A 25588-nucleotide genomic window follows, 5' to 3' on the forward strand; every position below is an offset into this window, starting at 1 on the left:
GCACAGGAAACTCTCCTGTGTTAAGCCCAAGACCCATTGTAGAGCCTGGAATAAGTTGGGCACCTCGCACAATTAAAGTATATTAGAAACTTATAGAACTTACTTTTTAAGCACATTTTTATACATTTAAAAATATGTCAAAATTGTTCTTGTGCCTCAAAGCCATTAATAAAGGCAGAAGTAGAACGTGGGATTGCTGATTTTCTTGGCTAATCTTTTTTGATGTTGGAGGTTTGAGCCTTGTCTGAATAGTAAAGACTATAAAATGTGACATTTCGAGGGTCTGGCTTCTATAAGGCGATGTTTTAATGTTTCAATTAACACTTGAAAACAGCGTATTAAGCTCAGCGGGGGGCATCGCATGAGGCAGGAATAAATGATACCGCGGGAACATAGCCCTGCAGATAGCGGAGCACGGCGCGCCTCCTACTCCATGCATTATAACCTAACTGAAAGAATGTCTAATAATCGGAGCACTTTACTGAGAAAGTTCCCGTGACATGAGGCGGGAGGCGCATTCACACCGAAATATTACATCTCTTAATGGGGCGACCTGGGGGCGATGTCAAGTCCTTCTCTCTCAGGGTTTTGTGGCAGTCAGTAATAAGAGGGTACAGTGGCTGTCAGTTTTATGCCGCTACTGTGGTGGTCAGTATTATAGGGGTCTTGTGGATGTCGCTTTTATGGGGGTACTGTGACTATCAGCATTATGGGGGCACTGTGGCTGTCTCTATTACGGGGGTCTGTGTCTGCCATTATTATGGGGGTACTATGGCTGTCACTATTATGAGGGTACTGTGGCTGTCACTATTGTGGGGGTAATGTGGATGCCTCTATTATGGGGTACTGTGGCTGTCAATATTGTGGGGGTACTTTGGATTCTGCTATTATGGGGGTACTGTGGCTGTCAGTATTATGGAGGGTACTGTGGCTGTCAGTAATATGGGGTACTATGGCTGTCAGTATGACGGGGGTACTGTGGATCTCATTATTATGGGAGTACTGTGGCTGTCAGAATTATGGAGTACTGTGGCTGTCACTATTATGGAGGTAATATGGATGTCACTAATATTTGCATAATGTAGTTGTCATTATTATGGGGGTAATGTGGCTGTGAGTATTATGGGGAAACTGTGGATGTCACTATCATGGGGTACTGTGGATGCTAGTATTATGGGGATACTGTGGTCGTGAGTATTATGGGGGTACTGTGGATGTCATTATTATGGGGACACTGTGGCTGTTTTTATTATGGGGTTTGGTGGTTGTCAGTATTATGGGGATACTGTGCCTGTCAACATTATGGGGGTAATATGACAGTCACCATTGTAGGGTCACTGTGGCTGTCAGTAATATGAGGGTATTGTCGATGACACTATTATGGATTTACTGTGGCTGTCACTATTATAGGGGGACGGTGGCTGTAAGTATTATGGGGGCACTGTGGCTATCAGTAATATGCGGGCACTATGGCTGCCAGTATTATGGAGTCAGTAATATGGGGGTACTGTGGCTGTATCATGAGGTACTGTGGTTGTTGCTACTATGGGGGTACTATGAATGTCACTAGTATGTGCATAATGTGATTGTCAGTATTATGGTGGTACTGTGGCTGTAGGTATTATGGAGGTATAGTGCCTGTCAGTAATATGGGAGTACTCTGGCTGTCAGTATTATGGGGGTACTAAGGATGCCGCCATTATGGGGGTACTGTGACTTTCACTATTATGGGGGTTTTGTGACTGCCACTATTTTGGGGTACTTTGGCTGTCAGTATTATGGGCACTGTGGCTCAGTATTATGGGGTAGTGTGTCTGTGAGTATTATGGGGGTACTGTGGATGTCATTATTATGGGGATACTGTGGCTGTCACTATTATGGGGGTACTGTGGCTGTTAGTATTATGGGGGTAATCTGGATGTCACTTATGGGGGTACTGTGGATGCTGCTATTTTGGGGATACTGTAGCCGTGAGTATTATGGGAGTACTGTGGAAGTGACTATTATGGGGCTAAAGTGATTGTCAGTAATATGGGGGTACTGTGGATGCCTCTATTATGTGCTTCTGGCGCTATAATGGAAATGGCTCTCAGTAATACGGGGGTACTGTGGCTGTCAGCTGTCAGTAATATGAGGGTACTGTGGCTGTCACTATTATGGGGTACTTTTTGTGTGAGCATTATGGGGGCACTGTTGCTGTCAGTAATATGGGATGGGTGTACTGGGGCTGTGTCAGTATTATGGGGTCACAGTGTCTGTCAGTAATATTGGGTACTTTGGCTGTCAGTATTATGGGGTCACAGTGTCAGTATAATGGGGGTACTGTGATTGTCACTATTATGGGGGTCTGCGGGTTTTGCGGCTCACTGCAATACTCAAAAAATGTAGAAGTGGAAGCAGAAAAAAACCTATATTTGAGCTCTGACTCCTCACAGCCTCCGGTATTACCGGGGCCCGCGCTGCACACCGAGCAGCCTCATCACCGCTTCTCTCCTGACTAGAACGGCCGCGGTTTGTAAACATAAAGAGTCGCAATAAAGTTGAGTGAAAACGTCGCCCGTTGCTAGGACGCGGGGTTGAGGACGCCTCTGTACGGAAGATGAGTGGGCGACGGTTCAACGAGCCAATCAGTGAGCGTCCATGGTGCGGTGACGTCACTGCCCGGGAAGCAGTTGTACGGACGGTGGAGGCGGCCGGAGAGCAGGTGAGGCCGCTGGAGAGCTGTACAGGGGGCACTGGCACTACAACCCTCAGCATGCCTTCCTGGCTACATGGCCATAGCCCATCCCCTGCTTGTGTGTGAGGTGTGTAGATACAGAGCAGTCCCCGCACCGCACAGTGCCGGGCTACAGTACAGAGGGTGAGGATGGCACAAGGGACGGAACCTCAGGGCAGCAGCCGGACATGGCCCACTGCTACCATGTGACATCATTACAGACAGGCCTAGTGCAGGCGGTGCCCCCTGTTTGTGGACCCCCCCGGTGTATGCAGTGTCCCCTGTTTGCAACCCCCCCTGGTGCAGGCAGTGCCCCATATTTGCATACCCCCCCCCCCCCCCCCCCCCCGGTACAGGCAGTGCCCCCTGTTTGTGGACCCCCCCCGGTGCAGGCAGTGTCCCCTGTGTGCAAACCACCCCCCTCCGGTGCAGGCAGTGCCCCATATTTGCAGACACCCCCCCCCCCTCCGGGGCAGGCATTGCCCCCTGTTTGCGGAACCCCCCCCCCCTCCGGTGCAGGCAGTGCCCCCTGTTTGCGGACCCCCCCTCCGGTGCAGGCAGTGCCCCCTGTTTGCGGGCCCCTCCCTCCGGTGCAGGCAGTGCCCCCTGTTTGCGGACCCCCCCCCATCCGGTGCAGGCAGTGCCCCCTGTTTGCGGACCCCCCCCTCCGGTGCAGGCAGTGCCCCCTGTTTGCGGACCCCCCCCCCTCCGGTGCAGGCAGTGCCCCCTGTTTGCGGACCCCCCCCCCCTCCGGTGCAGGCAGTGCCCCCTGTTTGCGGACCCCCCCCCTCCGGTGCAGGCAGTGCCCCCTGCTTGCGGACCCCCCCCCCCCCTCCGGTGCAGGCAGTGCCCCCTGTTTGCGGACCCCCCCTTCCTGTGCAGGCATTGCCCCCTGTTTGCGGATCCCCCTTCCTGTGCAGGCAGTGACCCCTATTTGCGGAACCCCCTCCTGTGCAGGCAGTGCCCCCTGTTTGCGGACCCCCCCCCCGGTGCAGGCAGTACCCCATGTTTGCGGACCTCCCAATGCACAGGCAGTTCTCCTTGTTAGCGGACCCCATGATGCGGGTGGTTCTCCCTCCATTAGAGGATCTCATGGGGCAGGTGGTCCCCTCTGTATTGTACATCCCCGGGATAGGTGGTCCCTTTTGCTTGTGGACCCCCAGCAGGCGTTCTCCCTGTTTGCAGACCCCTGGGGATGCCGGTCTCCCCCTGTTAGCAGTGTAGCCTCTTGTTAGCGGCCCTCTTGGGGCAGGCGGTCCCCGCTGTGTGCAGCAGCTTCCCAGTTGTTGGGATCTCTTTCCCAGGCGGGATGTAAGTTTGTCCTAGATGCGTGTAAGAGTGTTACATATCCGCGGCCACGTGCCCGGTGCCAGCATTGTTCTCACATCTCCCCTCCCCGAGAGGAGAATCCACAGATGGCTCAGAGAGCTTAGTGCGTCCTCCTCCCAGGGTGATAATCAAAACAGACTTATCGCCGGCCATGACAGCCGACCTGCGTCTATCCACAGGAGGCGGCGGATGACACCAGCCACAGCCCTAGGGGATAGGTACGTGGTGGCTGGCCACCCCTGCAGTGTGCACATGTGGGGGGGTCCGCTGGAGTAGTAGTAGGGTGCTGGGAGGGGGTCTGCAGCCTGTGCCCAGGAATAGCTCCTCCACGGTATTAAGAATAGTGGGAGTAGTAGTAGGAGTGAAGCCTTTTTGCACTTATCAGTACGGCTTTTCTACACTGCCGCAAAGTGCCAGCCATATTCACACTTTGGTGCAGCAGTTGCAAAAACTGCATAAGTTTCAAGTCCAAGTTCACGTCATCTCTTAGTTGTCTTACTTTGCAACAGAACTTTGCCCCCCAAATTTTTGGCCTATAGTGTGGTATGCTGAATGTCGCACCCTTTCTGATAGACCATACCCCTTTTCAGCTAAGCTAAAACCCCTCGTCAGACAAAGGCAAAGAAAATGGGTCAAACACCTAAATATGGTGGAGGTCGTTAACCCCGTACCCGTGACTTCACCGCCACTCCATAACTCGATCGTGGGGAGCTGATGGTTGCTATGGCAACTCTAGGCCTAACAATGGCTGCCGGGGTCTACCAGAGTCCAAAGCCTAGGAGATCATGCCAGATGCGTGGTCTATCAGGCAGCCGGTCAGTGACTTGTTATTGTTACCATTTTTGGGGTATATACATCATCTTGATCACTTTTCATTTCCTCTCATTCTGAGGATGCAATGTCCCAAAACTGGAAATTAAGGTTTCGGCTCCCGGCTGTGTAACACAGCTGGCACCCATCATGTATGTGGCTGGCTCTGCTCTTGAGACCTCTCCATGTATACGCACTCGACATGCGCTGTACGCGTCCGGCAGATATCAGGAAGGGGCTAGATATTCTTGTCTTTCACCACTAAAGCCCCCGCCACACACAGCTAGATCACTACGTCCAGGTTTTGTGACGTATGAGTGACCTCACCAGCGATATCGCTGTGTTTGACAAGCAGCAGCGATATCGCTGTGTTTGACAAGCAGCAGCGATATCGCTGTGTTTGACAAGCAGCAGCGATATCGCTGTGTTTGACAAGCAGCAGCGAGCAGGCCCCTGCTGCGAGGTCGCTGATCATTACAAAACAATCAGGACCAATTTTCGCTTGTTGGTCTCCTGCTGTGTAGCACATAGCGGTGTGTTTGACGGCGGGAGACCAATGATCTGAATGTGCAGGGCGCTGGCGTCTGGCAGCCTGTAAGGGGCGGTACGCTGGTAACCATGGTACACATCAGGTAACTATGCAAAGCACTTTGCTTAGTTACCCGATGTGTACCATGGTTACCAACGTACGCCGGTTACAGGCTACCAGACGCCGGCTCTCTGCACACGTAGCCAGGGTACACATCGGGTAACTATGCAAAGCGCTTTGCATAGTTAACGGATGTGTACCCTGGCTGCCAAGCACAACATCGTTACACGGGTCGCTGGTGGCTGGTCTCTGATCGCTGTGGAGATCTGCCTGATTGACAGCTCACCATCGACCATCTAGCGACGCTCCAGCGATTCCTGCCAGGTCGGATCGCTGGTGGGATCGTCGGAACGTCGCTACGTGTGACGGGACCCTAACACTCCCCCCCCCCCCCGCTGCCGGCTTACTGGCACAAGACCATGGCAGGCAGCCTTGGCTCGGATGGATGCCATTCAAATGAGCTGTATACCACGAATTATCTACCACTTATTACGTGTCGCCTACATCATGTTCTAACCAGGATATTCCTTGTCTCCTCTTATTTGTATCCACAGATGTTTTGCGTGAAAAGCTATGGAGTTAGGAAAGGGTAAACTCCTGAGAAGCGGCCTCAATGCCTTGTACCAGGCCATACATCCGGTGCACGGCTTGGCCTGGACAGATGGCAAACAAGTCATTCTTACCGCCTTGCACCTTCACAATGAAGACCCTAAGTTCGGCAGTTCCATGGTGATCGGACAATTCGAACATGTCCACGGCCTCTACTGGGGTCCAGCTCACGCCAACGACATTCCCGCTCTCCTGGCCGTCCAACACAAGAAACACGTCACTGTCTGGCAGCTGTACTACAATAATTCAGAGAAGAACAAGTTGGTTGTTTCTCAGACCTGTGAAGTCGGGGACCCTCTGCCTGTTCTGCCGCAGGGCTGCGTGTGGCACCCAAGTAAAGACATCTTGGTTATTTTAACCAAACGGGATGTTTCTGTCTTGTATTCGGCGCGCTCGGAAAACTCTAGCGTTAAGGCGGACATCAAGAGTACGGGGGTTGTCCACTGCGCTTGCTGGACTAAAGATGGAAGCCGTCTGGTTGTCGCCATCAGTAGTGCACTCTACTCCTATATTTGGGACGGGAAGCACAAAATGTTAAATCCTTGCACTTTTTGTCCCATATTTGATGTTGGTGGGTACATTTGTGCTATCGAATCAACGGTTGACTCTCAAGTGGCTGTTGCTACAGAGCTTCCCCTAGATAGGTTATGTGCATTAAATTCTGGCATTGCATTCGACATGCCCGCAACCTCCGAAATAACTCCCTCCGCCCAACCAGCCCTGCTGCTCATGGACGAAGAGTTCTCCTTAGACGTGGGTCGAAAATCAACCGATTCCGGGACCTCTCTATCCACAGATTCGCCAATAACGTCCCCTGGGACTGTGGACCTTACCCATATCTTGATCAACCATGCAAAATCTGACTTGAGTCCGCTTCTTAACTTGAAACGCAAGGACTATATAACGGGGAGCGGACAAGACTCCTCACATCTGATCCTTGTAAACTTTGAGAAGAAAGTGACGTCCACACGGAAGGTCAGCATCCCCGGGATCCTGGTCCCGGACATCTTGGCTTTCGATCCTGGTGCACATATCGTAGCTGTTGCGTCAAACACGTGTAGCCATGTTCTAGTCTACTCATTGACGTCTACTAACATGCCCAACATCCAGCAAATTCAACTGGAGAAGAACGAGCGGCCTAAAGGCTTGTACTTCCTAACGGATAAGATGCTGTTAGTGCTGGTGGGGAGGCAGAAGACGTGTGACCCGGCGTTCCTTCCATCTTCCAGCTCCGATAAGTATATTATCCGCCTGATGGTGAAGGAGGTTATGTTTGACGAAGACTCCGAGATCCCAAGCGCACACTCGAGCTTTGACTCTTCCGCTTTATTACATGGAAGGAAGAAGTATGTGGACTCTTTATACAAAGATGACCAGTCTCCCGCTTGCCGTGAGCTCCTGATCCCGGGAAGTTCCTCCGGACGTCAGTCTATAAGTAAAAAGCAACTCATAGAAGAGATTCGAGGTTACAACTGTGATCAAAGCCCGACGTCCAGTGCCAGCGACTTTGAGGATAAAAAGACCACGATGACTTTACACCACTTAGACTCAGAGCCGAAAAATCGGTCTCTAATATTAGGTCTAGAGACACACCGGAAACCTTCCAGCAGACCAGCGTCTCCAAAACTGCAATCCCAAGTGTGTAAGAACCTAACGAAGAACGCCACTGCAATCCCTGACCACGATATTCTGCATGTGTCTCGCAATCTGGAGCGACTTTGCTGCAACATGTCCAACCTCCAACAACGCCTATCAGATCTGACGGACCTGGCACAGAACGGAAGGAAGTCCTATCTGTCCTACCCGTCCTCTAGAGAAGCTCCGTATGTTACCATCATCTGCCAGGTATTTCCCTTGATTTATTTGGGGGTTGTATTACTGAAAATACAGTTCAATTAAAAAAAAGGTAGAAGTCAACCATATTGGCTTTCGGCCCACTTCGGGAGACGAGCGGTGCTGTTGACTGCTGTTACTGTCCTATTATTTAGGGAAGGAACCAGGATCTGTCAGGCAGTCATTGGGGCCACATCAGCAGCACCTTTCACCTCTCAAGGCAGGAGTTAGAGGTGCGAACTTTTTAGTATATCGCTACATTCATTGAATCTTTGTTTTGTGATCTGGATCCCAAGAGTAGTGCTCTTTGTGACTTGAGGGCAGCTGACCGTTTAACCCAGAGGTCTCAAACACGTGGGCCGCATGCGGCCCCCGAGGCTGCTTGTTGCGGCCCGCAGACCCCCTGACAATCGCAGCTCTATGCCCAGGGTCGGCGCCAGTAGGACTTTACTGCAATTGAATCATTTGCGGTGCTGCGCAGAGGAGCTGTCTGCATTATACCAATGGCTGCTGGCCGCCAATCAGATGCAAGGAAGTAACGTCGCTGTATGACGTCACCTCCTTGAATCTGATTTGGCCGGCTGTAGCCATTGGTATAACGCAGACAGCTCCTCTGCGCGACACCGCAAATGATTCAATTGCAGTAAAGTCCTGCCCCGGGCATAGTGGTACGATTGTCACGGGCCGCAACAAGCAGGTACGTGCTCACGATCACAACCCGCTGCGTCCTGGACAAGTTATATCCCCTGACAAGTCCAGCCTCTTAGCATGGTAGCACGCCCACGGGGGTGTACTAAAATACTATTCAATGCAGCATCATCAGCGTATGTTGTGACCGCGCTTCTGAATGCCAGGCATTTCCAATCATGCACAGTATGAAATCAGGTGTACGCGTTCCGGCTTCAGAGAGGTCTACTGCGCACGACCGGAAGTGTCCGGCATTCAGAAGCGTGGTCACAACAAGCACTGGTGATGCTGCACTGAATAGCATGTTTGTACACCCCTGTGGGCATCTTACCATGCCAAGAGGGTGGACTAGTCTGGAGATATAACTAGTCCCTGGCCTCATTAGCATATCATAAAGGATCTTTAGAAATACCTTTTTCTAAAGATCTCTTTATCTATGCTAGTGTATACAGGGACAGTTAAGCAGGGACTAGCAATATGCACCAAGAACTGTTTGTGGTCCTGGGTGCATATTGCACCTGATGGGTTCCCTTTAAATGCCACTGCCCATCTCTGACAGCGGTATGAAATATGCATGTTCCCGGGAGCTCACTCCTCTGGGCGCCCTTCTGCTACCCTGCTAATCCCAAGGTGCCAATGGTTTGCTACAGCAGCCGTGGCAGCAATGCCCCGGACTGGGCTTCATAGGGTACACACATATTAGCTACATACCGCAATACAGCTGCACAGCAGTATATAGAACGGATCTCTGGTACAAGTCACCTGAAGAGATAAAAAAATAAATAAAATGAAAACTCTAGGATTTTAGTCGCAAAGAAAAAAAAATGCAATTAGGAGTTAATCCAAATATCATATGGACCCCCGAAAGGTATCAATAAAAATAAACTCGCCACACATAAAAAAAAAAAAAAAAAGCTCTCACACAGCTCCATCTGCGGAAAAGTAAAAGAACAAAAAAGGTAATTTTTTTTTTTATTTGACAATGAACACTGTAAAAACAAAAAATGATGGTGGAATATAGCATGGTCCCCCACCCCCCCGCCGCGTATTTCACCCCACTTGTTCAGTACATAATATGGTAAAATGAATCGCATCATTAAATGAAACCTCTTGTCTCCCCATAAGGCTATGTTCACACTAGAAAAATAATTTTTCTTAAGAAATTTCTTAAGAGTGAAGGATAGTGCACCTGCGTTTTTGCCGCGTTTTCGGTGCGTTTTTGGTGCGTTTTTACCGCTGGTTGCTCCCTGCGTTATTGTGCCATTATCTATGGTAACTAACGCAGTAAGGCTATGTTCACACACTGCGTTTTTTACCTGCGTTTTTGGTTCGTTTTTGCTGCAGAAATTTCTTGAGAAATTCTTGTAACCTTTCTGCAGACATTCCCCAGCAAAACCTATGGGGAAAAAAATTAGCTGTGCGCACACTGCGTTTTTTTCTTAAGAAAATTCTTTCAGTAGATTTTCTTAAGAAAAAGAATGAGCATGTCACTTCTTTTCTGCAGCTAACTGCGTTATTTCACTCCATTGACTGTAATGTAATCATGAAATAGCGCAGGTATAACGCAGGTAGCAAGTGATGTGCGCTATTCCTGCGTTATACCTGCGTTCTTTCGCGTTTTCGGGACATAGTGTACTTCCCTGCACTGCGTTTTGCAGGGAAGTGATGTCACTAGGACAGGAAGAGGAAGGAGATGAGAAAAAAAAAAAAGCGTGGGCTCCGCTGTGTTTTTACCTTCCAGCCGGGTAAACACACACAGCAGCGGCCCGGTATTCTCAGGCTGGGGAGAGCGAGGGACAGGGTTAATGCCCCCTCCCCCTCCCGCAGCTGAGAATATCAGCCGCAGCTGCCCCGGGACTGTCGCATCCATTATGCGACAGTCCCGGCGTGTTACCGGCTCCTCCAGATGCCGTGATGCTGGGGCAATCCAGGTAATATGGAGTTAACGGCAACTAATATCTGCCGCTAAGTCCAAGTTTAGTGATGGCAGCGTCTATGACACGCCGTCACTAATCTGAAAGTGAAAGTAAAGAAACACTCACCGAAAAATCCTTTATTTTGAATAAAAGACAAAAAGCCCCTCTTTCTCTACTGTATTAACCCCTCCCAGACACAGCTCCGACGTAATCCACAGCGATGTCCCCCGGCGCTTCCAGCCCTGCTCCAGCCGCGTGTGACAGTTCTCCACGGGTCAACGAGCGACTGCTGAATCCGGCTCCTGAGCGAGGTGCAGAGGTGACTCCAGGACATTTTTGTCATGGCCGCTGATGTGAACACATTACCGGCCATGAGAAGTGCAGTGTGTGGGGGGAAACATCATAAATAAAGCTGGAATATCTATCCCTCTATCTATCTCTCTATCTATCTATCTATTATCTATCTATCTATCCATCCCTCTATCATCCATCCCTCTATCATCCATCCCTCTATCATCCATCCCTCTATCATCCATCCCTCTATCATCCATCCCTCTATCATCCATCCCTCTATCATCCATCCCTCTATCATCCATCCCTCTATCATCCATCCCTCTATCATCCATCCCTCTATCATCTATCCCTCTATCATCTATCCCTCTATCCCTCTGTCCCTCTGTCCCTCTGTCCCTCTGTCCCTCTGTCCCTCTATTATCTATTTTTTTTTCCCAATGTGCTTTATTGCTGTAAAGGCATTAAAAAACGCAGGGACCAACATGAAAGAAAACGCACCGAAAACGCATGAAAAACGCACCAAAAACGCACCTGCGTTATTGGTGCGTTTTTTAACGCAGGTGCGCTAATCCTTCACTCTCAAGAAATTTCTTAAGAAAAATCATTTTTCTAGTGTGAACATAGCCTTAAAAACAAACCAACAAAACGAAAAACATGCCCAGGTGTGACACTCTAGACAAAATATAAAAGTGGTAGTGGCTTTTGGAAGAAGGGGAGGAAAAACCAAAGCGCAAAAATGAAAATAGGCCGCGGTAGAAGCAATAAACTGTGCTGTCCTTTCTTCTCTTCCCGCTCTTTGTTTACTGGTGTCTTGAATGTGCCCTCTGCAGCCAATCAAGGGCCTCCGCACTCGTGATATATTACCGGCAGATGCCGCTAATACGGCACCGTACTGCTATAGTCACTGCCTGCAGCTGGGTCTGCCGGGGAAGGAGGAGCGAGGGGGATCTTTTTTTTTTTTTTTTTATTTTGCCAAATCTTTAGATCCTTTCACAGCGCAGAGTAACGTTGCAAACACTTGATCTTGAATAATATCTTTAACTTTATCGCGACACGTGTTGTGTTGTATTATTACGTCTTATATCTGGTCCCAGTATTTGATGCAGGCTCAGGAGCTGAGAAGCAAGAAGCAGGGAAGAGGACGCAGAGGGAACGGAGGACAGGTGTGAAGAATGTCTTCGTGTGCATGCGTAGAATGGCACAGTAGGGGACCAGGATGGGACGTTGTGTGTGTGTGTGTGTGTGTGTGTGTGTGTGTGTGTGTTGGCACAATAAGGGACCAGGAGCTACAAGAAGAGGATCAGTGAAGGGGACATCACAAGAAGAGGACCTGCATGGGCACATTTGTAAAAGGGGACAATACTACAGGATGGGCATATTAGTAAAAGGGAACAGGGTTGGGCACATTGCTACAGCATGGGTACAAGGAAGGGCACATTAGTAAAAAGGGGATAAGGAGGGGGCTCATTGCTACAAGACAGGCACATTACTACAGGATGGGGACAAGGATGGGCACATTACTACAGGATGGGGACAAGGATGGGCACATTACTACAGGATGGGGACAAGGATGGGCACATTACTACAGGATGGGGACAAGGATGGGCACATTACTACAGGATGGGGACAAGGATGGGCACAGTACTACAGGATGGGGACAAGGATGGGCACAGTACTACAGGATGGGGACAAGGATGGGCACAGTACTACAGGATGGGGACAAGGATGGGCACATGACTACAGGATGGGGACAAGGATGGGGCACATGACTACAGGATGGGGACAAGGATGGGCACAGTACTACAGGATGGGGACAAGGATGGGCACAGTACTACAGGATGGGGACAAGGATGGGCACAGTACTACAGGATGGGGACAAGGATGGGCACATTACTACAGGATGGGGACAAGGATGGGCACATGACTACAGGATGGGGACAAGGATGGGGCACATGACTACAGGATGGGGACAAGGATGGGCACAGTACTACAGGATGGGGCACATGACTAAAATATGTTGGCCAAAATTACTGTATGGTACTAATTTTAAAGTTATATTACGTACAAGAAAGGGATAAAATGTAAAAAAAAAACGAACACTTTTTTTTTTATCAATTTTTTTTATTTATATATAATGTGTGTGTATATATATATATATATATATATATATATATATATATATATATATATATATATATTTATACAAAAAAGGCTGTTTGTTATAATAAACAAGCAAAATTGTTCAAAAACAGTGATCCAAAGGTGTAGAGAAAAAAAAAATAGGGTATGAATAAAAATATCACTTTGTCCTGTAATCAATGCGGGCCCCCAAATTATTATTTATTTTTTTTTTTATGTGCGACCCTCATACCCAGCCGTGTTTGAAACCCCTGGGCTAGCCCCTCAACCCTGCCTTTGGTGTCCGTGCAATTATAGCAGAGGCCGCGTGCCCCCCTCTGCCGCTCCGCGTGCCCCCCTACCGCTCCGTGTGCCCCCCCCCACTCCCCTTCCGCTCCCTGTGCGCCTTGCAGCTCCTGGAGGAAAATCTCCAAAAGTATATCACCAGAAGCGATATTTGCTGTTTTTTGTTTGTTTTTTTTTTGGCTTGAATAAATGATTCAATGCACTTTCTGGCCATATTGTTCCGTTGCTTAACTGGTTCAAACTCCAGCTCTTAATTCCCCCCGATATCCTAAAAGTAAAAGTTTTAAGATGCATGTTTCCTCTTTAAGAAGGCCGGGAACAGTTCAGAGGAGGTGATGGCTGATGCACAAGGAGGATGCGGTGTCCTACAAAGATTACTGATCTAACCAGATTACCTGACACTGCTCCATTATCTCTGCGATTACCAAGATGCTGCCTTCAAAGAGCACTTCTTAAAGTGAACGCATCAGCAAAAAGGATCACATTGTTAAACATTTTTTTTTTTTCTTACATGTATTAAAAATAATCCTGAAATTTTGCAATGTTTTTTTTTTTTTTTTTTTCTGACCACTGATCCTTTATAATAGCAATACTTCCTTTTTATGCGGGAGACTTTTAAGCAGTTGTGTTATCATAGACGGGGCTACAGTGGCAGACAATACCTGTATATACAATGGCATGCAAAAGTTTGGGCATCCCTGATCATCTTTAGCTTTATGCCTTTTAGAGATCAGTTTGTCTTTTAACTTGCCTAACTGTTCACAATACAGTAATTTTGACCAGGGGTGTGGAACTTTTGCATGCCACTGTACAGTAGATAACACGATCCACCATTCACAATAGGTGATATCACAGCTCACCTCCTCCTGTACAATGATTGATAACACTTCTTTATAAAGTAGATAACACAGGATTCACAGTAGGTTATGTCACAGCTCACCTCCTCCTGTACAATGACTGATAACACTTCTTTATACAGTAGATAACACAGGATCCAGCATTCACAATGTCACATCACAGCTCACCTCCTCCTCCTGTACAATGACTGATAACACTTCTGTATACAGTATATAACACAGGATCCACCATTTACAATAGGTGATATCACAGCTCACCTCCTCCTCAATAATGATTGATCACACCTCTATATACAGTAGATAACACAAGATCCAACTGTGGGGACACGGGGGTCAGTGGGTGCTCTCGTCCGCTGGCCCGGCAACCTTTAGAAAGACAGCAGGGCTCATCCCAACTGAACGGCCGACCTCCTTAACCGTGGGTGGAACCCCCACTCAGACAACACAGGATGAGGGAATCACAATATTAACTCTTTATTGGATCCCCAAACAATTAACGGCACATAACGCATAACCAACAAAACCACAGAATGTAACCAGCAACAGTTTCTCCCCCTCCCGCTGGATCACCAGGGATTAGTGTCCGTGCCTCAGAGCTTCCAGGGCTATTTACTCCAATCCAGCAGCACCCCGCTTTTGGCGGGCACCCACCGAGAATGGAAGAACGCCAGATTTAGGAAGCTGGCTGAGGACCGCAAAGTCTGTAGTCAATGACTGGATTGTCCCGAGCTGGATTCCTTCCTTAGGTAGTCCTTTATCTCAGCCGAATCCTTACATTCGATGCTGAAGTCCATGTAGTAGTATTATAATCCAGGTTCGGTTATGGCTTACCAATCGGATCCGCAGATCCGACATTGGTATCACGTAGCGAGAGTCTACTCGGGCAATGGACAGTCCTTCTTATACCCCTGAGCGCTCTATTCAGACCATGGAGGTCTTCACGATTGGTAGACAAGACTGGGCTCTTATTGGCTAGATTTCAACCCGTATACAAAATATCCCTAGTAGTAATGGTCTCTGCCAGAGACGAGGGAGGGACAGCTAAGTTCGCATCTATTAATACATATAGTAATACAATGGGAGGTTCGCATAATTGATTTGTCTGGGTATCTAACCTTCACTGGCCAAGGCAATTACATGAATCAACAAGAACTTTAAAGGCCACTTCACACATAACGAGATCGCTTACGACATCATTGCTACGTCACAGTTTCTGTGACGAAACAACGACTTCACCAGCGATCTCCTTATGCTTGACAGGTACCAACGATCCGCCCCCTGCTGTGAGATCGTTGGTCGTTGCTGAATGTCCTGGGCCATTTTTGGCTCGTTGGAGTCCTGCTGGGCAGGATGGATCTGTATGTTTGACACCTACCAACGATCTCGTTAACGACCTAGATGAGAACTTAAAGTGTGACACGTAGGCGTGTAGTTGCGTCACCTTTTCCGCGCCCCCTCTGCACCGATTGGTTGGGGCTGAGAACAGTAAGCAAACACTCGGGAACGAAGGAGGGATGAATCCGGGGGCAGATGCAGCTTCGATCCGAAAAGCAAGCAACCGGGAACAAAGTACGAATGAATCCGGGTGGAGTCGCAGGTTCTATCCTCAAAGCAAGGCTCAAAAAGGGGCAAAGGATGAAGCGATACAAAGTTGCCTTCTAGGCCGGCCGCCTAATCAGAACGAAGTATTGGCCACCAATTGGAGGGGTGGGGAAAAGGCGACACATATGCACGCCTACGTGGCTTACAGCGTCAAACACTACGCCCCTATTCGAGGTCGGAATCGTTACATAGCTGCTGTGTGACAGGGTCCCAACGACCAACGAGATCGGTATACAGGTCGCTGCATCGTTACTAAAGTCGTTGGGAAAATGACTATGTGACATCTCACCAATGATCCGGAAACTGTGACGTAGTAACGATCTCGTTATTTGTGACTGGACCTTAACACTAGACTCCAAAGAGTATTGTAGAAGCAATGAGGGGCTTATCCCCCGTTTATAAACAAACTATCATCACGTCTGGCTGAATTTTAAGAAACTTAACCCATGCTAGGCACTGACAGACTCCAGGTCGTCACAGTCGGAAAGACATGGAATCCTCCTGTCCTGCAGATTTGTCGTCACACCAACACTCACAATAGGCGATATCACAGCTCACCTTCTCTTACTCCTGTACAACAACTCATAAATAACACCTCTATATACAGTAGATAACACAGGATCCACCATTTACAATAGGTGATGTCACAGCTCCCCTCCTCCTCTATGACTAACACAAGATCCACCATTCACAATAGGTGAAGTCAAAGCTCACCTTCTCCCCCTCCTCTACAATGACTAATAACTCCCCAACCAGTGAAAAAAAGAGTCTATAAAAGAAAAACAGTGCAACATTTTTATTAAAACAGAATTGCAAGAATGAAGAAACTTCATAATTTCCTTGCTGTTAAAATGTAGCTGTTTGTGAGTTGTTGCGTGTGGTGACGTGATTTGCAGCTCCTGCAACAATCCATTCAAAGCACAGATTAGATATTTGCAGTCTGCTTAGACAGCCTCAGCCGGCAGCAATGCATGGTGATGTCATAGGGAGCAAATAAAATTATCGTATCTGTACAAATCCAATGAAAAATAATTTTCCACCCAAAAGTATTTCAAAGAGCTAAAATAATGTAGTTGCATAAATACGCACACCCTCTTACTAATAATGTGATGAAGTTCCTGTTACAACCGCCGAGGAGTGGCGAGCATACAGGAGGGGACCCCCTGGGCCGTACACCGAACTCCCCATCCCGGAGGAGCTAACCCCTATACAGGGACTGTTGGGCACAACCACAGGGGGACTAAAGGCACGGCAGCCGGAACCAGCAGAGTAGACCCTGCCGGACTGGATAGCATCCCGTTTGGGTTTCCTGGCGAGGTGAAAGTAGGTCCAGAACAGGAACAGGCAGACAGGGTCAGGTGTGGGTGGTAGCTGGTTGGCAGAGGAGGCTCGCAGGAGGGACGGGGAGATGGACGCTCTCAGACTGGCACACGGGCTCTGCAGACAGAAACAAAGTTAACACCAGTACGGGGCATGGAAGGACCTGAACAGCTAGCACAAGAGACAAGCTACAGGAACATGTTGAACAAGCAGCATTCAATGGGGAAGGATGCCTTAAGTACCTAGTACCTGTCAAAGGTCAGCAGAGGAACACCCGGGTCAGGTGAGGCTGGACCTTTAAAAAGAGGAAAGAGCGTGCACCCTAGTGCGCATGCGCAAGCCCCGAGACACGGACGCCAGGGCAGGAGCACAGGAGGGGAGGCTGGAGCGGGCCGTCGGCGCGCTGGAGCACAGGCACGCTGGGATGCCGCCAGGAGTGCGGAGGGGACCCGAGTAGTGAGTGGGGTGTGACAATGGTACCCCTGGACAGAGAGCGCTGGCGGCACCAGTTGAGAAACCTGAGGGCAGCAGTCCGGGACAGGAGGCACGAAGACCGGGGCGGTGAGTGATGAGCACCACGGACGCCCCTGGGCTGACAGCGTGACAGTTCACCTTGAATGTACTAGTTTATCAGCATTGCACATCTAGAATTTTCAATCTTATGCCCACCCTACCTTGCAGTAACTCCAAATCTGTCAGGTTTTGAGGACATCTGGGTACAGCGCCCTTTTCAGGTCAGATTTTCAATTGGATTCAGGTCTGGGCTCTGGGTGGGCTATTCCCATTTGTACATAAGCTTAGGCTCATTGTTGTGCTGAAAGGTGAAATTCATCTTCAGCTTTTAGCAGAGGCTTGAAGGTTTTGTTGCGACATTGACCAATATTTTGAACGGTTCATAATTCCCTCCTCTTTGACTAAAGCACCACGTACAGCTGCCGAAATACATCCCAAAAACATAATGATGCCTCCACTATGCTTCACTGTGGGTGTGGTGTTCTCTTGGTAATGTGCAAAGTTGGCTTTTGGAATTATGGCCAAAAAGTCTACTCAGACCATAACACGTTTTCCCACATACGTTTGTCAGACTTGATACAAGTTTTGGCAAAACGTACCTGGATGTTTTTCTTTGTAAGAAAAGGCTTCTGTTTTGTCATGCGAACCCACAGGCCAGATATATGAAGATTACTGGAGATTGTTGTCATATGCAATACACAACCAGTACTTGCCAGAAATTCCTGCAGCTCCTTTAATGTTGCTGCAGGCCTCTTCGGTAGCATCCTGAACCAATTTTCTTATTATCTTTTCATCAATTTTTGAGAGATGTCCAGTTCTAGGTAATATCACTGTTGGGACAAATTTATTCAACTTCTTTATGACATCTTCACAGCTAAAGTCTTTGGATATTTTTTTGTACCTTTCTTCTGACCGATAACGTTCAACATAGAGATCCCTTTGCTGTGTTGTAAGCTGTTTATGGATCGTGTAACTAAGAAAACCCTATTGGAACAGCAAAACGTTATATGGAGTTAGCCATAATCACTATATTGGCTAATTTTGAACACCACAAGATCACCAATTATAAGAGGGTTCAACCACATTATGTTGCTTTTATTTTCCCCTAGAAATTCTTTATGGTTTGATACAGATTATGGGAACATTTAAAGGTGGGCAAAGTTCTGCAGTTATATTTCTTGGTAGGTTTTGTCACACAACATTTTAACGGGTGTGTAGACTTTTTATCGCCCATATAATAGGGTTGGATTGTGGTGGGCTTCGGCTGATTCTAGGGATAGGTATGCTTCCTAACCTATTCTCCGAGCTTTTTTCCCCTTTTTCCCCTTCTTTTGACATGAGCAGCCCTGTCCCTGCTGAGCACATACATAACGCTGCCGTCATCCAATTATCGCTCCAGCTCTGAAATGACCAGAGACATTGGAAGACCTGGCGGTAATAAAGCCATCCTCATCATCACAGGGAAAGGAGGCGCAGCGCTGTCTGGCCGGGTATTGATTCATTCCTGCAGTAATTGGATTTGGCAGCCCAGGCTGTTATGTCAGACTGATAAAAGGTTTAGTTGCAGCTCGATATATATATATATATATATATATATATATATATTGGACTATAGATTACAGTGCTTTGGCCAGGCACCACCTTTTGACATTACATGTATCAAAAAGAAAAACAAAAATATATATATATAATTTTATTTTTTATTTTTTTTAACCCCTTCAGCCCCGGGGCACTTTCCGTTTTTGCGTTTTTGTTTTTTGCTCCCCTTCTTCCAAGAGCCGTAACTTTTTTATTTTTCCATCAATCTTGCCATATGAGGGCTTGTTTTTTGCGGGACAAGTTGTACTTTTAAATGAAACCATAAGTTTTACCATATGGTGTACTGGAAAACAGCAAAAAAATTCCAAGTTTGGAAAAATTGCAAAAAAAGTGTGATGGCACAATAGTTTTTGGGATGTTTTATTTACGGTGTTCACTATATGGTAAAACGGATGTGTGGGTATGATACCTGAGGTCGGTGCGAGTTTGTAGACACAAAACATGTATAGGTTTACTTGTAACTAAGGGGTTAAAAAAAATTCACAAAATTGTCCAATAAAAGTGGCGCACGTTTTGCGCCATTTTCCGAAACACGTAGCGTTTTTATTTTTTGGGATCTATGGCTCAGTGACGGCTTATTTTTTGCGTCTCGAGCTGATGTTTCTAATGGTAGCATTTTTGCGCAGATGCTACGTTTTGATCGCCTGTTATTACATTTTGCGTAAAACTTGCGGCGACCAAAAAACGTAATTTTGGCGTTTGGAATTTTTTTGTCACTACGCCGTTTACCAATCAGATTAATTGATTTTATATTTTGATAGATCGGGCATTTCTGAACGCGGCGATACCAAATATGTGTATATTTATTTATTTTTTAACCCTTTAATTTTCAATGGGGGGAAAGGGGGGTGATTTGAACTTTTAGGTTTTTTGTTTTTTTTTTAATTTTTTAAAACTTTTTTTTTACTTTTTTTATTTTATTTTACTAGACCCCCTAGGGGGCTATAGCGATCAGCAATCCGATTGCTGATTGCTATCTGCTGATTACAGCTATACCGCTGTAAACAGCAGAAATAGTCACTTTCTTTCTTCCTCTGCTCCGTGCCGAGGAAGAATGAAAGTGAAACTTCGTAGCACCAGGCGTCATCACATGACCCTGTGCTACGATGGCAACCACCGAACGTCACGTGATCACTCACGTGACGTCCGGAGGGGGCGGCGGTAAGAAAAAAAGATGGCCGCGCGCATATAGATCTCGCTGCCAGACTTTGGCAGCGAGATCTAAGGGGTTAATGTTCCGGGTGGAATGCGATTCCACTCGGAACATGTAGGCACACATGTCAGCTGTTGAAAACAGCTGATATGTGTGCCGATCCACGCCGCCTGCCCGCGGCAGGGGGCGGGGCTTACCGGGACACGATCCATGACGGATATATCCGTCCATGGTCGTGAAGGGGTTAAAGGAACTTCTTCTATAGGAATAACTTACCTGATCTACTTCTTAAAGGGAATATGTCAATAGAAAATAGGTGAAGTAACAGCTCACCCTCTCCTCCTATATAATGACTGATAACATCTGTATATACAGTACAGATCACAGGATCCACCATTTACAATAGGTGTGGCACAGCTCACCTTAGCCGCATCCTCCTCCGCTTGTGCAATGACTGATAGCACCTCTATATACAGGACATAACACAGGATCCACCATTCACAATAGGTGATGTAACAGCTCACCCCCCCTCCTGTGCAATGACTGATAACACCTCTGTATTCAGTAGATAACACAGGATCTACCATTTGTAATAGGTGACGTCACAGCTCACCTCCTCCAGTATAATTAATGTTACTACTATATACACTAGATAGCACTGGATCCACCATTTTCAATTGGTGATGTCACAGCTCACCTCCTCCTGTACAATGACTGATAACACCTCTGTATTCAGTAGATAACACAGAATCTACCATTTGTAATGGGTGACGTCACAGCTCACCTCCTCCAGTATAATTAATGATACTGCTATATACAGTAGATAGCACTGGATTCACCATTTCCAATTGGTGATGTCACAGCTCACCTCCTCCTCCTGTACAATGATTGATAACACCTCTATATACAGTAGATAACACAGGATTCACCATTCACAGTAGGTGATGTCACAGCTCACCTCCTCCTCCTCCTGTTCAATGACTGATAACACCTCTATAAACAAAAGATGTCACGTTATCCATAGGTGATGTCACAGATCACCTCCTCTTTCTGTACAGTGACTCAACCCTTTTATATACAGTAGATTGCACGGGATTCACAATTAATGATGCCTCCGCTCACCTCCTTCTCCTGTACTATCACTGATAACGCTTCTATATAAACAGTAGATGGCAGAGGATCCACAATAGATGTCACAGCTCACCTCCCCTTCCTGTACAATGATTTCTGCACAGATCGGAGAGTCATGTTAAATGTACAGATGTCTGTGGTGTATACAGCTTTATACCTCCTGAATTCTTTGCGGTTGTTGCAGCCTTTGTGCAATGAGTCTGAGATAATGAGATAACAGGCTTGTCAGACTTGCATTGCTGGTTTGCCCTCTTGCTTTACACTGCAGCACTGTGATTCATCTCAGTTTACCTGCAGAGCTTAATATAATCCCTATGTTCTCTCCTTATACCTCCAGAGGAATCACTCGGATAGTTTACCTGTGAAGAAGTCTGTGTTGCTGTGTGACAGCAAGCTGCGTCTGGTCACCATCCAGGAGCTGTTCTGTCTGTCGCTGGTGGAAATGCTGCTGGGTGAGTCACATTGAGCCCTGTCTAATCGCTCTTTGCAGTTCCTGAGGCATGTGTTGGTTTTTTTGTTTTATTTTGGGGTTTTTTCTTGCAGACTGGAAACTAAACTGTACCCCTCAAGGATTTTATATAGATTTTTGGATGTTTTCCTACTCACAATTTAAGAGCTCAGTTTTCCTGTTTAGATATTCAATTACATTCGTGTGGGCATTGTTATGACGTACCTATACCATAGCACCCAACCGGTCCGGATTCAGTGGGAAAGTCCCGATTATGAGGGGGCCCCGGTCGCGATTATGAGGGGGGCCCGGTCGCGATTATGAGGGGGGCCCGGTCGCGATTATGAGGGGGGCCCGGTCGCGATTATGAGGGGGGCCCGGTCGCGATTATGAGGGGGGCCCGGTCGCCATTATGAGGGGGGACCGGTCGCGATTATGAGGGGGGCCCGGTCGCCATTATGAGGGGGCCCCGGTCGCGATTTTGAGGGGGGCCCGGTCGCCATTATGAGGGGGGGCCCGGTCGCGATTATGAGGGGGCCCCGGTCGCGATTATGAGGGGGGCCCGGTCGCGATTATGAGGGGGGCCCGGTTGCCATTATGAGGGGGGCCCGGTTGCCATTATGAGGGGGGCCCGGTCGCCATTATGAGGGGGGCCCGGTCGCCATTATGAGGGGGGCCCGGTCGCCATTATGAGGGGGGCCCGGTCGCCATTATGAGGGGGCCCGGTCGCGATTATGAGGGGGGGCCCGGTCGCGATTATGAGGGGGGCCCGGTCGCCATTATGAGGGGGGCCCGGTCGCCATTATGAGGGGGGCCCGGTCGCGATTATGAGGGGGGCCCGGTCGCCATTATGAGGGGGGCCCGGTCGCCATTATGAGGGGGGCCCGGTCGCCATTATGAGGGGGGCCCGGTCGCCATTATGAGGGGGGCCCGGTCGCCATTATGAGGGGGGCCCGGTCGCCATTATGAGGGGGGCCCGGTCGCGATTATGAGGGGGGCCCGGTCGCCATTATGAGGGGACCCGGTCGCCATTATGAGGGGGGCCCGGTCGCCATTATGAGGGGAACCGGTCCCGCGGTCCCGGTTTGAGGGCCCGGTCGCGACAGCAACAGCTTTTTTTCACATAGAAGCAGGCCTATAGGGCAAAAAGCACCGAAGCCGGACAGTACCGAGGGCGGAGATTTCATGACATCACATCCACTTTTGCTTGGACGTTTAGACTGTGTTCACATGTAACGTAAATGCTGCATTTTTTTTCTGCTGTTTTTTTTTTTGCACAGAAATTTAGCTGTGTTTAACTGTTCAAAGTGGATGTGATTTCATGAAAGCGTCCCCACCATGTGCTAAAGACACCGCTGAACTCTGCGGTTTTGGTGCTTTTGTTCTGCAGATGTTTCTATGTGGAGCCTAAAAAAAGCAAGTAAAAAACTGCAGTTACTTTAAGTGCAGAATCCAAGCTTTTCTGTGCTATAAAAACACTTGAAACCGCACCAAAAACACATCAAATAAGGCAAAAAATGCATACAAAAATGCAACAATCAGAGAAGAGTATTATTGCGTAGTTTGATGCGGATGCTGCAGAAAACAAAAAACACAGGATTTATTCAACGTGTGAACACGGCCAAACAAGCAACATGTCATATAGTAACGCTACATAAGGCCCCCTTCACATGTCCGTGTCTCCGGTATGTGTTTGGTCAGTTTCCTCACGTACCGGAGACACGGGCACACGTAGACCCATTAAAATCAATAGGTCTGCGCTCACGTACATGTTCAGCCATGGAACGTGTGGAGTATATGTGGCCACGTGTGCTATGTCTGTTTTTCTCCGGCATCATGGGGGTCACACGGAACGCAAACGGACCACACGGAGGTGATCCATGTGACACGCGCCGGAGAAAACACACGTGTCGTGAGAAAAAAAAATAACAAAACATTACTCACCTTCTCCAACCCTGCTGTCTCTGCCGCTGCTGTCACTTGCTTCCGACCCCCGCTCATTATGCTCATTGAATATTCACTTCACTGCGGCCAGAAGCAGCAGCAGCGGGGAGTCGGCAGGACCAGAGACCGAAGATCAGCACCACGGACAGCGAAGCCAGGGACAGGTGAGCAGAAACTTCCCGTTCTCCGTGTGTTATCACGGATAACACACGGAGAACACACGTGAGCCATAAACACGGCTCACAAAGGGCAAAACGCACCTTTTGACGCATCCGTGGAAAACGTGCGTGGTTTTTCACGGGCGTGTGAAAGAGGCCTTACAGTGAGAAAGTTCTGGCTGCTACGACATTAGTCCTGTTTAAAATCCCTCACTGCCAAATGGGTGTGGCTAGGGGCGTGGTCCAAATGTGCCGCGTAGTTTATCCTTATTCTTCAAAAGTTGGTAGGTATGCCTATACGTCATCGACCATGATGTTTAGGTACGTCACATGTTGGGAAGGGGTTAATACAATGTATCTGCCCCCCCCCCCTATTACAGAACTAACTCTGCTCCCTCTCCTCCTTTCAGGCGCCTCCTGTTGGATCACTCTGACCGCTGATAACGAAGGCTTCATCCCGCTGACATTTTCAGCCAATCAAGAACTGTTCATCAGAGATGCCAGGGGGCCGCCAGCATTACCAATGAGCTCCGCTAGCTTCCATCCAGCGGAGCCCCCCAGCAGCATCACCTAATGTGCAGCGGAGCCACTTCGCTGGTCAGCTTTACTGTATGCACTGGGGCTGAGGCTCCGTCACTCTCTCGTTCCATTCATTTCCAGTCAGACTGCTGTAAGGATTCCTTACCTATCCCCGGTGCTGTCAGGAGCGCGTCCTGGTATTTTGTGCAATACACGCCCTAGACCTGGGGCTCCCATCACCCATAACCGGGCGTCCAGCCTCAGCTCCGCGAGAAGACGCTGGCATGGACAGGGACCTCTTTATTCTCATAGTGGTTGTGTCTGGTGATTGTGCCGGCGCCCGTCAGTATTTGCAGTATTATTGCTCGGTGTCGACGTCCTGGTGGACGTGCATGAGGAATGTATATTTACCGCATGTCCCGGCTCTGACCGTATGTGTAGTGTGTGTGCGGCATATTACATACAAGCGGGAGATGGTCTGTGCAAAGCGGAGGCCGCCATTATGTCGGCACAGCCGGCGCTATGTGTAACGATGTGTACTGTGCGGACACTTGTGCATTTTATTTCCGTTGCTGAAGAGATTCACCCCCTAAAATAATTTATTTTTTAAATCTGATTAATAACGCAGATTCATATGGGAAACGGCAGCAATCACATGACTGCGGCCAACGCCTCACACGAACAACCGGCATTTCTTGCTGAATAGAATTATGTATAAATACTAGTGATGAGCGGGCACTACCATGCTCGGGTGCTCAGTACTGGTAACTAGTGATGAGTGAGCACTACCATGCTCGGGTGCTCAGTACTGGTAACTAGTGATGAGCGGGCACTACCATGCTCGGGTGCTCAGTTCTGGTAACTAGTGATGAGCGGGCACTACCATGCTCGGGTGCTCAGTTCTGGTAACTAGTGATGAGCGGGCACTACCATGCTCGGGTGCTCAGTACTTGTAACTAGTGATGAGCGGGCACTACCATGCTCGGGTGCTCAGTACTCGTAACTAGTGATGAGCGGGCACTACCATGCTCAGGTGCTCGGTACTCGTAACTAGTGATGAGTGAGCACTACCATGCTCAGTACTAGTAACTAGTGATGAGTGGGCACTACCATGCTCGGGTGCTCAGTACTCGTAAC

The 25588-nt window shown here is 48.4% G+C and overlaps 1 protein-coding gene across 2 annotated transcripts; it reads left to right on the top strand.

Annotated features, from left to right (window-relative positions):
* The first annotated feature begins 2617 nt into the window (after nt 1–2617).
* LOC142295705 (WD repeat and coiled-coil-containing protein-like) lies at nt 2618–25219 on the top strand. 2 transcript variants are annotated; one of them, XM_075338800.1, is made up of 4 exons: nt 2618–2704; nt 5999–7898; nt 21720–21834; nt 24343–25219. In XM_075338800.1, the coding sequence occupies exons 2-4, from the start codon at nt 6018–6020 to the stop codon at nt 24504–24506; spliced, it is 2160 nt and encodes a 719-aa protein (XP_075194915.1). In that variant the 5' UTR covers nt 2618–2704; nt 5999–6017; the 3' UTR covers nt 24507–25219. The 2 variants fall into 2 exon arrangements, with proteins under 2 accessions (XP_075194915.1, XP_075194916.1); XM_075338801.1 differs by lacking the exons at nt 21720–21834; nt 24343–25219 and adding an exon at nt 8042–8136.
* Nucleotides 25220–25588: the final 369 nt, after the last annotated feature.

Source organism: Anomaloglossus baeobatrachus, chromosome 3 (assembly GCF_048569485.1).
Source record: "Anomaloglossus baeobatrachus isolate aAnoBae1 chromosome 3, aAnoBae1.hap1, whole genome shotgun sequence".
Classification (NCBI taxonomy): Eukaryota; Metazoa; Chordata; class Amphibia; order Anura; family Aromobatidae; genus Anomaloglossus; species Anomaloglossus baeobatrachus.